Source organism: Pholis gunnellus (genome assembly GCF_910591455.1).
Source record: "Pholis gunnellus genome assembly, chromosome: 19".
NCBI classification, from domain to species: Eukaryota; Metazoa; Chordata; class Actinopteri; order Perciformes; family Pholidae; genus Pholis; species Pholis gunnellus.
Window position 1 is genome coordinate 21117983 of NC_136546.1, and position 12777 is coordinate 21130759.

General features: G+C 48.1%; 1 protein-coding gene across 1 annotated transcript in view; it reads right to left on the reverse strand.

The window, feature by feature from the left end:
• Nucleotides 1-55: 55 nt before the first annotated feature.
• The window catches only part of asap2b (ArfGAP with SH3 domain, ankyrin repeat and PH domain 2b), a 19245-nt gene continuing 6523 nt past the window's right edge, over nucleotides 56-12777 (reverse strand). Inside the window, exons 6-28 of the mRNA XM_079180162.1 lie at nucleotides 12520-12649; nucleotides 12350-12435; nucleotides 12036-12111; nucleotides 11712-11798; nucleotides 11483-11586; nucleotides 8920-8989; nucleotides 7926-8013; nucleotides 7803-7851; nucleotides 7556-7722; nucleotides 7108-7241; nucleotides 6639-6724; nucleotides 6183-6372; nucleotides 5599-5684; nucleotides 5189-5304; nucleotides 5042-5109; nucleotides 4834-4941; nucleotides 4163-4397; nucleotides 3052-3156; nucleotides 2406-2688; nucleotides 2086-2144; nucleotides 1943-2007; nucleotides 1462-1581; nucleotides 56-1352 (exon numbers count right to left, since the gene is read on the reverse strand). Coding sequence (XP_079036288.1) covers nucleotides 1278-1352; nucleotides 1462-1581; nucleotides 1943-2007; nucleotides 2086-2144; nucleotides 2406-2688; nucleotides 3052-3156; nucleotides 4163-4397; nucleotides 4834-4941; nucleotides 5042-5109; nucleotides 5189-5304; nucleotides 5599-5684; nucleotides 6183-6372; nucleotides 6639-6724; nucleotides 7108-7241; nucleotides 7556-7722; nucleotides 7803-7851; nucleotides 7926-8013; nucleotides 8920-8989; nucleotides 11483-11586; nucleotides 11712-11798; nucleotides 12036-12111; nucleotides 12350-12435; nucleotides 12520-12649 — 2587 coding nt within the window. The 3' untranslated portion in view covers nucleotides 56-1277. The remainder of the gene's footprint in view (nucleotides 1353-1461; nucleotides 1582-1942; nucleotides 2008-2085; nucleotides 2145-2405; nucleotides 2689-3051; nucleotides 3157-4162; nucleotides 4398-4833; nucleotides 4942-5041; nucleotides 5110-5188; nucleotides 5305-5598; nucleotides 5685-6182; nucleotides 6373-6638; nucleotides 6725-7107; nucleotides 7242-7555; nucleotides 7723-7802; nucleotides 7852-7925; nucleotides 8014-8919; nucleotides 8990-11482; nucleotides 11587-11711; nucleotides 11799-12035; nucleotides 12112-12349; nucleotides 12436-12519; nucleotides 12650-12777) is intronic.

Below are 12777 nucleotides of genomic sequence, written 5' to 3' on the forward strand. Positions count from 1 at the left end.
ACCTTATAATCTATATATTGTGTGTAAATGACTGTAGAAACACTTCAGATAAAGCTTCACGCTGAATAAAACCTTTATTGATTATTATCATTATTATTAGAGCAGAAATCATTATTAAACAGAGGAACTGATGAATTCTTCTTCATGTTATGAATATTATGTTCATAATCAGATTAATGGAGCTAAATCTGATTCCAGATCCTCTAATGTGGGAATTTGCAGCTTTTCTGTTTTCTGTCACAAACTGAATATTTCTGTTGTTCGGACCAAAGGAGACGTTTGAAGATGAAAATAATCACTAAGAGTTGAAATGAAGAAAGAAGAGACGGCACTGAAATAAAGGAACAAAGTAGAAACTGAACATCGTGAAAAATGGAAGAAAAGAAAGAAAGAAAAGAGGAAACGAGTAGAATCTGTTCACGCTCACTGTGGTGAAGGAGGACGCCGGGTGTTTTAATGACACTGTGCATTATGGGTAAATGATCACATCAAACACAAGGTTCAAATAATACAAACATCAAGACACAGATCAGAGTATTATGGGCTGTTTGATACGAGGTTCATGAACCCTCTGGTTCCCCCTTCACTTCTCAACGTGCAGAGTCAACGCTGGGTTTTACTTCCTGCTACGACTACGACCCGCCCTGCTCCGCCTCGGATTGGCTGGAAATGAGTCCTGAAACCAGACAGGACTCAACATTTCATCACTTCCTGTTGAAGTCAGAGTGTTTCTGGTCAGAAGTCTGAGTTTAACACCAGCGTTTAGTTGTCTGATTATAAAACGGGTCAGTGAACGCCCCTCTGGGGAATCTTAAAGAGTCGACTAAACGTCCTCACGAGAACACGAAACCGCCTCCAGCTTAGTGGAGGAGACGTGGAGTCACGTGACCGTGGTGGAGTTCCTAAATATGATGACTTCCTGTTGGACTATTATGACTTCCTGTTGGACTACAGAAACACGATGACTTCCTGTTGGACTACAGTAAGATGATGACTTCCTGTTGGACTACAGAAACACGATGACTTCCTGTTGGACTACAGTAAGGTGATGACTTCCTGTCTGAACCAGGAGAGTCTGCTGCGTTTAGAATTCTTTTGTGAAACTTTGTCAGAATTTATAATAAAGTTCTGTGAGTTTGAACACAGACAGAACCAGAAGGATTGTTTGTGTTGTGGTGTGGTTCAGGTCTCAGGTGGATCTCTGTGAGTCTGGGTCTTTCCTCTCTACAGGTGAGCAGCAGGAGGGGGCGGGGCTTCTCTCCGTGTCACACCTGCCGTCACTCTGTGATGAAGTGAACGAAGGTGACGGGAAACACTCCTCTCCTGGCGGGATCTTCTTCAACGTAACCGACCTGAAGAACAAAACCACACAAATCACCATAGAGGAAGAGGAAGTGACAAAGCCAAGCCGTCGTTCAGCCGGTGATGATGCACTTCCTGTTTGTTGCAGCTGTCACTCACCCACCACTCGCTGTCCTCCTCCCCCTCCACCACGATCACCTCCCCCTCTGTGAACGTCAGCTCGTCTGGATTATCAGCTGAACAGTTGTAGATGGCCTTCACCCTCTTGAGCTTCTGCTTCTACACACACACACACACACACACACACACACACACACACACACACACACACACACACACACACACACACACACACACACACACACACACACACACACACACACACACACACACACACACACACACACTATTAATATCTGTATTCTGTAATCATGACGTTATGAATCGGTTTGTGTAGATGAGGTGAACTGTCACGTTAGTGTTTAGTTGGTAAACTCAGAATCTACAGGTGTGTGTTTTGGTGATCTGTCCCTTTAAATCCACCTGTGGACTGTCTGCTGGTGCTGACCTCTGACCTCTGACCTCTGACCTGTGACCTCTGACCTGTGACCTCTGACCTGTGTCGTGTTGGAGGACTTACGGAGAAGGTGCTTCTGGGTTTGGGTGTTGGAGGACCGGAGCTCTGTGGGGATTTGGCCTGTGACCCTGCAGAGAGAACAAACAACGATTAAAGCAAACGAACCTCAGACGAGGGTCTGGAGGACTCCGTGTGAGTTTGAGGACCTCGTTTGTCCACTGATGCGGTCCTGAGAGGAGGTCTCTGTGGAGGACGCTTCACTGATCTGAAATCAGACAAGTGAACCCATTACAAACCAGTTCAGACCAGTTGTGACTGGAAACAGCTGGTACAAACTAGTGTTCATCAGTACAGACCAGTACAGACCAGTACAGACCAGAACAGACCAGTACAGTCTAATACAGTCCAGTACGGTCGATAACAGACCACTATAGTTTACTACAGTCCACTACAGTCCACTACAGTCCAGTAGAGTCCACTACAGTCCAGTAGAGTCCAGTACGGTCCACTACAATCCAGTACGTACCCGGTGGGTGATTTAGGGGACTTGGGTCCCGGTGGTCCTGGTGGTCCCAGTGGTCTGCTGGTCTGGTGAAGGGGGACTGGTGGTGGGAGGGGTGGAGCTTTGTAATGGGGTGGCGATGGGATGGTGGGTGCTGGTGGGACTGGAGGAACCGGGGGGACCGGGGGGAGTCCTGCTGCCGGTGGGGGAGGCAGAGGGGGGAGGGGGGTGTTCCTGGCTGACACGGTCTTGGTCTCCAACATGCTGGACCTCTTGTTTACTGGAGGGGGAGGAGCTACTGGGAGCACTGGGAGAGGAGGAGAGGAGATTTATTCAACCAGCAGGAATAAATGTAAAGTACAACAGCTGGTTTGTTATTGATCCTCATTCCTTTAAGGACATAAAGAGGTTTGAGGTCATTTAAAACTGTTCCTCACGCTTCATTTCCTGTCAATCGACTAATAAATTAATCGACTAATAAACTAATAAACTAATAAACTAATAAACTAATCAACTAATCAACTAATCAACTAATAAACTAATCAACTAATCAACTAATGAACTAATGAACTAATTGATGAATCGATGTGTTCACAGTTCACAGCAGCTGAAGTCTGAAGATGACTATTGAGGCTTTTATTTTGTCGCGGACAGGAAGTCACTGACTCACCGTACATGGAGGAGTTCCTCTCGGGGGTCTGAGGGTTCGGGGGGTCGGAGGAGGACCGCTGCCTCCCGAAGGTTTCCATGGCAACAGGTTTACCGGGTCCTGAACCTGCAGGACGACAAAAAACCCTCAAGTCTCCGTATTCATTCACTGCTACTGACCAATCAGAGAGCTCGACTAAAGGTTGTTGTAAGTTTTTAAGAACTCTGGTTACTTTGTATCTGTGATGTGATCAGACGTCAGCCTCCAGTTCTCAAGAATGAATCCACAGCTTCATGTGTTAAAGCTGCATTCTCTCTAGTGTCCACCAGGGGGCGACTCCTCTGGTTGTATAGAAGTCTATGAGAAAATGACTCTACTTCTCTCTTGATTTATTACCTCAGTAAACATTGTAAACATGAGTTTATGGTCTCAATCTCTAGTTTCAAGTCTTCTTCAACACAGCATGATGTTCATTTAGTAAATGATGGTCCATTTAGAGTCACACAGACCATAAAGCAGGGGATGCTTTAGGGGCGGGGCTACACAGTGATTGACAGGTCTCTACCAGAGACGTATACGGCGTCTCTACGTCACTCACTAACACTAACACTAATATGGTCACTTCCTGTTCACTGGTTGCAAAAAAACAAGATGGCGACGGACAGAAAAGAAGATAATAAATCTTTAAAAAAAAGGTAATAAATCAAGAGAGAAGTAGAGTCATTTTCTCATAGACTTCTATACAACCAGAGGAGTCGCCCCCTGGTGGACATTAGAGAGAATGCAGCTTTAACACGTGAAGCTCTGAAGAACCGGAGGTTGTTTACTGACTGCTTTGGTTGTTTTCTGCGTTCTAATACGGACGGAGATATTTTGTGAAACGAAGGTCGAGGATTGACGTATTTTAAAACGTAAAGATGTCGTGTATACGTGTGGGCAGAGCCCCCCCCCCCCGTGTTTAAAGGAGCTGTTGACCTTTGACCTGTGGGAGGAGCCTGAAGACGGTCAACGCTGAACCTGATGCTCGTTTCATCAGGATATTTATTGCTCCTTCATAACTGTTTTATTTTGCGCCTCTCTGTGAAGTCAAGTTTTATTGAAACCAGTCCTGGACGGAGCGTCCCTGTCTGACCTCTGGTGGGGCCTCTGGGGGGCAGCGGCGGCGTCGGTCCCGGCGGCGGCAGGTTGATGTCCATCATGGTGCCGTAGGTCTCGTTGCTGATCATCACGCTCGGCACCTGGGGCCTCTGTTTGTCCCTCGCCAGGCAGGCGGCATCCCGGGCCAACGCCGCCATGTTGGGCTGCATGGCGCCGCTGCCCGGCACGAAGCAGCTGACCGGACGCTCCTCACGCCGGTTGGGGATCGGCTGCGGTTAAAAAAAAAAAAAACACACGGTTACTCGTCTTCACCGCTCGTCGTGTCTACAAGCTGCTCAACGTGAAGCCGGCCGACCTCGTCCTCCATCTCGTCCTCGCTCTCATCAGAATCTCATTATTGAAATATCTCACGATAACTGAATTCATAAGGTCGAAGATCTTTAGACACGGAAGGATTACTGAAGGACGACACACAAAACCCACAATATGACCACAAAGGGCTGGAAAACTACCAACAATACACGTTTAAACAACCACAAAGACACACAACTAAATAACTAAAAATAGATACAAAACGACTACAAAGAGACAAAAAACAACCACAAAATAACCACGAAGAAAAATGACCCAAAATAGACAGAAAAACGTTGAGAAACGACACCAAACGACTACAAAGAAAAGTCAAACTTGTGAAATAAGGTGAACCTTGTCCTCCATCTCGTCCTCGCTCTCGTCCATGTCGTCGTTCTGGAGACGCCACTCGTACTCGACGTGAACGTGGACGTTAAACTTCCCCGTCTGAGCCTGAGTCAGCTGAACGGCACCAGAGGAAGCAAAACAGAATGAACCTTTATATTTCAGTTTTTGATGAAACGTATATAAAATAATAAACGTAGAACATCTGCAGCCTCACCTGTTCTTCACACAGAGGGTGTCGGAGGCGCTTGGCGATGTCCAGCGGCGTCTCTCCCGCTTCGTTCGCTGTGGAGATAAAATCAGAGAAGACGTTTAGAGCCGTGACGGCGAGGCGGCGTCTCTCTCTGCGTGTTTGTGTTCTTACTGATGGACACGGAAGCTTTTCCTCTCAGCAGCAGCTTCAGACACTCGCTTTTGTCCGTCAGACAGCAGTAATGCAGCGCTGTGCTTCCTCTGGCCGTCTGCTTGTCCAGGTTCCCACTGAAACACACGCCTCGTGTTACTATACATGTGAGGACGCTCACTGACGCACTGCATTCGCTACTTTAAACTACAAACAACTACAAAGAGACAAAACGTATACAAAATAACCACAAGGAGGAGCAAAATGATAAACGACCACGAAGAGACGGGGTTTCTGTTCTCGGGCGCTTCTGGAATAAATCTCTTTGGGTTTCAGACAAAACCAAAACGTCACCTTGGACTCTTTCCTGACATTTATTTCTGCAGAATTCATCGTGACGATGATGATGATGATGATGATGATGACGTCACCTGTTCTGGGCGAGGAAGTCCACGATGTGGAGGGAGTTCCTGTCGACCATCCGGACCGCCAGGTGGAGCACCGTCTCTCCGGGTTCCTGACAGAAACAAACTCAGCTCACTGATCTGACCCAACGACTGTGAAGAAGAGGACGGCGTCATGGTGACGTCTCTCATCAGTTCGTGGACGTTTTGAAGCCTCCAGTTCGCCGATTACCGCCGTCTCCATCTTGTTTTTTTTTTTGCAACCAGTGAACAGGAAGTGACCATATCTGGACTGAGGAGGAGTGACATAGAGACGCCCTAAAGCATCCCCTGCTTTATGGTCTGTGTGACTCTAAATGGACCATCATTCACTAAATGAACATCATGCTGTATTGAAGAAGACTTGAAACTAGAGATTGAGACCATAAACTCATGTTTACAATGTTTACTGAGGTAATAAATCAAGAGAGAAGTAGAGTCATTTTCTCATAGACTTCTATACAACCAGAGGAGTCGCCCCCTGGTGGACACTAGAGAGAATGCAGCTTTAACACATGAAGACAGCTTTAAGACATTAAAAACTATTAAAAAAATCAGAACTGCAGTCCTACGTGTTCGTTGTGCTGTGGGATGGACTCCTGCAGGTCCACCCCCTCGGCGTAGACCTGGATCAGGGACAGGATGTCTCTGTTCCCGACGGCCTCATACAGAACTTGCAGTCTGGACGCCTCGTCGGCACAGAGCCGCCGAACGAAGCGCTTCTCCGTGTACTTGGCCATGATGAAGTCCTTCCTCATCTGCCTGGAGGAAGAACCGGAGACCAGAAAGAGAGTCATCATCTACATCTCCATCTACATCTCCACCATCTACATCTCCTTCATCTCCGTCTCCTTCATCTACATTTCCTTCATCTACATCTCCTTCATCTACATTTCCTTCATCTACATCTCCTTCATCTACATCTCCTTCATCTACATCTCCTTCATCTACATCTCCTTCATCTACATCTCCTTCATCTCCGTCTCCTTCATCTACATCTCCTTCTGCGTCACTCACGCATCACTCACATGTCACTGGTGGGATCTGGTTTGGTGACTGACAGATCTGCCTCCATGATCTCGTTGAAGCTGGCGTTTCCCACGTTCTTCGCCAACTAAAACACAACATGTGAGGTTGGTCACTGCAGACCTGCAACCCTCTACTGTCTTTAATTAATACTGTTTGTAAATCAATTAATGTCACAAAATACCAGGAGTTTATCAAATATAAAAGGATGAATTCTAAAAAAATCAAACTGTCACAAAATAATATTTGTAGCATATTCATTTAATATAAATATAATATTTGGGCGACAATTAAAATAAATATTGTGTGTTTTTGAGAATCAATATCTATAATATTACACATATATTATACAATATGTTCAAAGATCATGATCTTGTGATATGAAGTTACATTATTACAACTAATTCTTTTGTTAAATTATTAAGATTTTTAATAACTTTATAGTTTCACTTTACAGTGAAGTGGACTCACCAGCAGCTCGGAGGTCCCCAGCAAGTCCAGGTCCAGGCTCTGGATCCTGGAGTAGTGAACCCCCATCTCCCTGTGGATCCCAGAGCACTCGATACAGATCAGCACCCCGAGGTTGGTGGACAGCCAGGTGGGACCTGACGGAGCAGAGGATGGAGGTTTTTAAAAGCCACGATGTTACGTTCACGTCTGTAGTCCGGTGGGACCGGGTGGTGGGACCGGGTGGGACCGGGTGGGACCGGGTGGTGGGACCGGGTGGGACCGGGTGGGACCGGGTGGTTAAACAGTGAAACTCTTTTCATCCTCAAGAATCTCTTCTGAGCAGAAGAACATACAGCTCGAGTTTGGGACTTCTGGTCTTAACGATTTCTTCGTAGTATCAGTTAGTTAGTATTAGTATTTGCATTAGTACTATATTATTAGTACTAGTACTAGTACCAGCAGTACATACCGTGCGCCCCACAGTCACAGCAGCCGTCGTTGCCGCTCATCCTCTTCACCTCTCCTACGATGGCTCTCGTCAGCTCCTGGACGATGTTGTTCTCTCCTTCGTCCTGGTCGCCTTTGAACGCTTTGTTCAGCGCCTCCTCTCTGCTGTTCTGCAGCACCGACACCCAGCTGCACAAACACAAACACATCGGGTCAGAGGTCAGAGATCAAACAGGGGGGGGGGGGTGGGGTCATTTGGCACTACTTACACCTGACACTCGGCTTCGTCCTCGGCCTGGAAGTGATAGGTCCTGTCGTCTGGAGGAGACAGAGAGTGAGACGGGAGGTTTCTGAAAAGGACGCTACACATCTGAGTGGAGAGAGCAGCTTACGTGAGAACAGGTCGAAGCTCTTCTTCTCGTCCGGGTTCCTCTTCACCTGGCAGGTGAGCAGGTTGAGTTTGGCCGGCGGCGCGTTGGCCTGAGAGACAAGTTGTTGCGACATACTGAAAGTGTTCCACGTCCACCAAAGTAAATAAGTGAAGACATGACGAGCTAAACAACCACAGAAAGCAACACAACCTCAGCTGTGTTTGCTGATAATTTAGCTAATGCTAGCATGCTAACACGGTAGGCAAAGACGCTAACGATGCGAGACGCTAACATTAGCATTTAGCTCAAAGCACCACTGTGACTGTATTTCACACCATTTACTCGTAATATAATCTGTCGATCACTGAGGAACTAGTTGTGATTGGCTGTCGGCTCGTTCACACTGAAACAACAAAAGGGTTCATCCTCTGGGGACCAAGAATGGGCTCTGGAAACTTCACGGAAATCCAACCGCAAGTAGATTTGTTTTATATTTATTGAATTGCGATGGTGTCACAACAGAAGAGGTCATGGGTCACTGAAACCACCGGGGTTCATCCTCTGGGGACCATGAATACAGGTGTTTTTAACATAAATAAGAAGCAGTTGTTGCAGCAGATTACAGATTATTTGAATCCAGAGCTTTGTGTTTGTGAGAGCTGAAGCAGAGATGAGAGGTTGAAATAAATATCAATAGCTAATAAAACAGACCCCCCCCCCACCCTTCTCTCTGTCATCCTCCTCCTTATGCTCTTCCTCCTCCTCCTGTTTCTCTTCCTCTGCTGCTTGCTCTGTCCTGATTGGCCGTTTGACTCTTCATGTAAAAACTTCAAAATAAAAGAAAGAAGGAACAAAAAAAAAATAACAATAAGAAGCTGAATGAAAAACTAAAATGAATTCTTGTCTTTTCCCCATTTGAAATAAAAGAAAGTGTTTTAATTGGTGGACATGCAGGCAGGAGGGCGGAGCTTGTCATGCATGAGGACCAATAGGAGGAGAGGATGTGGCGTCTTACCGTGCCGTGGCAGATCGTCAGGAAACCGTTTTTCACTGAGCACTTCCTCTTCTGCCAAACCTTCCTCAGTCTGAGAACGACACACCAATACTGATTAAAACATATTCATCTCATAGTGATAAAACATCGTAGTCCATCCATCCATCCATCCATCCATCCATCCATCCATCCATCCATCCATCCATCCATGTTCCTCCTCTTATCCGGGGTCGGGTCACGGTGGCAGCAGGCCAAGCAGGCTGACCCAGACTTCCCTCTCGCCCGCAACATGGGGAGATATAATCCCTCCAGCGTGTTCTGGGTCTTCCCCGGGGTCTCCTCCCAGCTGGACGTGCCCGGAAAACCTCCAGTGGGAGGCGTCCAGGAGGCATCGTGATCAGATGCCTGAACCACCTCAGCTGACTCCTTTCGACGCGAAGGAGTAGCGGCTCGACTCCAAGTTCCCTCCTGATGTCTGAGCTCCTCCCCCTCTCTCTAAGGCTGAGCCTGGCCACCCTACGGAGGAAACTCATTTCGGCCTCTTGTAGCCGCGACCTTGTCCTTTCGGTCACGACCCAGAGTTCCCGACCATAGGTGAGGGCAGGAACGTAGACCGACCAGTAAATTGAGAGCTTCGCCTTCCGGAAAGTCCTTCTCCATGGCCTACCTGAACTCCTCCCATGCCAGAGTTTTAGCACCCGTGACCACCAGAGCTGCAGCCCTTCTGGCCTGCCGGTACCTCTCAGCTGCTTCAGGAGACCCCTGGGCCAGCCAGGCCCTGAAGGTCTCCTTCAGCTTGAAGGCTTCCCTCACCTCCGGTGTCCACCACCGGGTTCTCGGGTTGCCGCCACGACAGGCACCGATGACCTTCCGACCACAGCTCCTAGCGGCCGCGTCCACAATAGAGGCTTTGAATATGGTCCATTCGGATTCCATGTCCCCAACCTCCCTCGGGATGGGTGAGAAGTTCTTCCGGAGGTGGGAGTTAAAGACCTCCCGGACAGGGTCCTCCGCCAGATGTTCCCGGTTCACCCTCACTATACGTTTGGGCTTGCCGGGTCTTTCTAACCGGTTCCCCCGCCATCTGATCCAACTCACCACCAGATGGTGATCAGTTGACAGCTCTGCTCCTCTCTTCACCCGAGTGTCCAAGACATACGGCCGCAGATCAGATGATACGATTACAAAGTCGATCATTGATCTCCGGCCTAAGGTGTTCTGGTACCAGGTACACTTATGAGCCACCTTATGTTGGAACATGGTGTTCGTTATGGCCAAACCGTGGCTAGCACAGAAGTCCAATAAGGAGACACCACTCGGGTTCAGATCGGGCAAGCCGTTCCTCCCAATCACCCCCCGCCAGGTTTCTCCGTCATTGCCCACGTAAGCGTTGAAGTCCCCCAGCAGAACTATGGAGTCGGCAGGCGGCGCCCCTTCCAGGACCCCTCCCACCGACTCCAAGAAGGCCGGATACTCTGAACTGCTGTTTGGTGCATAAGCACAAACCACAGTCAGAGCCTTGCTCCCCGCAACCCGCAGGCGCATGGAGGCGACCCTCTTGTTCTCCGGGGAGAACTCCAACACAGCGGCGCTCAGCCGGCGCCTCTCACCTTGGGCAACTCCGGAAAAGGACAAAGTCCAACCCTTCTCCAGGAGCTTGGTTCCAGAGCCAGAACTGTGTGTGGAGGTGAGTCCAACTACATCTAGCTGGTATCGCTCCACCTCCTGCACCAGCTCCGGCTCTTTCCCCGCTAGCGAGGTGACGCTCCACGTCCCTAGAGCTCGTCTATGCTGCCGGCGATCGGCTCGCCCAGGCCTCCGGCCTGACCCGCCGCCCGGTCTGCATTGCACCCGACCCCGATGCTCGTCCCTGCGGGTGGTGGGTCCACAGGGTGGCTGCTCCATGTTGTTTCTTCGGGCTGAGCCCGACCGGGCCCCATGGGTGAAGACCCGGCCACCAGACGCTCGCCGACGAGCTCCCCTCCCGGGTCTGGCTCCGGGAGGGTGCCCCGGTTTCCCTGGTCCGGGCGAGGTGGCTGAAGACCGTGGGCTGCTTATCATCAGGGTTCTTTTGAACCGCTCTTAGTCTGGGCTCTCCCCTGAGACCTGTTTGCTTTATCTCGTAGTGATTAAACATATTCATCTCGTAGTGATTAAACATATTTATCTCGTAGTGATTAAACATATTCATCTCGTAGTGATAATCCCTCACAGGTCATTTTTATAATCACCTAATTTTGGGGATTTTTTCCTCATTTATTTTCATGTATTTACTAAATTTAAAAGTATTTTTAATGACACAATGAATTACACGGTTTGCTGATTTTCTCTTTTTCATAAAATTGTAAATTTAATTTCCTTCACTTTCTGGATTATTAATTAGAATAAAGAATTAATTAGAATAAACAACCATCAAATGTTTGTGTAAAAATGACTTCGGTCATAGAAATAGTTTCACATTTATTTTCTATCGATCGATTAATTGATTAACGGACTAATTAATTACCAATCTGCACTGTGTTGGTGTGAAGGCCTTCCAGGAAGTTATTGTCCTGTTGCATTCTGGGACTTTGAGTTCACTCACCCCTCGCTCCTCTTGTAGAGGACTCCGGAGCGCTCGGTGCCGTGAGCCTTGTTGCCCTGCAGCTGGTGGAGGCTGTAGCCGGCGCTCTGCTTGGCCTGAGCGTCCTGCGGAGGAGGAGCGGGAGACAAAACAACTTCAACCGCCATGTTTGTAGTCCAAAAGCCCTGCTGGCACCCTGCAGAGGTCCTCGAAGGTATTTGAAAGTACAAATGTACATCGAGTCTCTCACCTCCTTCTGCTCCGACTGCAGAGACGCCTTCAGGACGTCTCGGAGCTGAGTCAGCTGTTTCCTCTCCCCGTCCTGAGTCTGCTTAATCTGAACACCACCGAAGAAGAGACGCAAACTAATGCTCATTATACACAAGATACTGTGACCGCTGTGGTGTTTCAGGTATTTTATGTACTTTTGATTGGTGAAAAGTAAGTACATTTACATTGTACTTTCTACTGTACTACATCTCAGAGGTACGTGTTGCCCTTTTTGAATGCAGTACTTGTATTTGTGGTATTAGTACGTGTCCTGCAGTAACGGCCCTGAGTACTCCGTCCTCACCGTCGTCAGCTCCGTCGTCAGCTTCTCTACAGACGGTTTGAGACTCTGCACAGCGTTCAGTCCGTCCTGGAAGAAACTGAACACCGGAGAGAAAGAGACAAACATTTAGTGAGCAAACAGGAAGAGGAGCTGAACAAAGATTATATATCAGGATTATACTGATTATACATTATTTACATGTTTGAGGACTTAACAAAGACGTTTGTTTTTAGAAGCTTCATTATACAATTATTATTATATATATAATTATTATTATACATCATCATTAGTATACATGAGGTCGCTGTATGAGCTGGAGGTTCCTGCAGACGTACTTGCACTGAGCGTGGAAATACTTGACGAGGTTCTGGAGGAAGTCGACGCCTTTCTTCACTTTGATCTCGTTGACCTTCAGCAGATACTGAGGAGAGAAAGCGGACACGTTTAATCCTCCACGTTGGAAGCTGCCGGAGATCTTCATCCTCGTTGTGATCTTCATCTTCACCTCACACATCTGCAGCTGGAAGAGCTGCCTCTCCTTCTCCATCTCCTCGGCGATCTCTCCTCCGCTGAACTCGGTGCGGATCATGCCGTGCTGCTTGGCGTGCTCCCGCTTCTCCTTCTCCAGCTTCGCTCTGGAGGTGAAACACAACCACAGCAGCACAAAGACGCTAGAAACATCTCCACGGATTCATGAGAACGACTCCTCAGACCACGAGGTCTGAACTGCTTATTACACCTGGATTACTCTATTACAGATAGG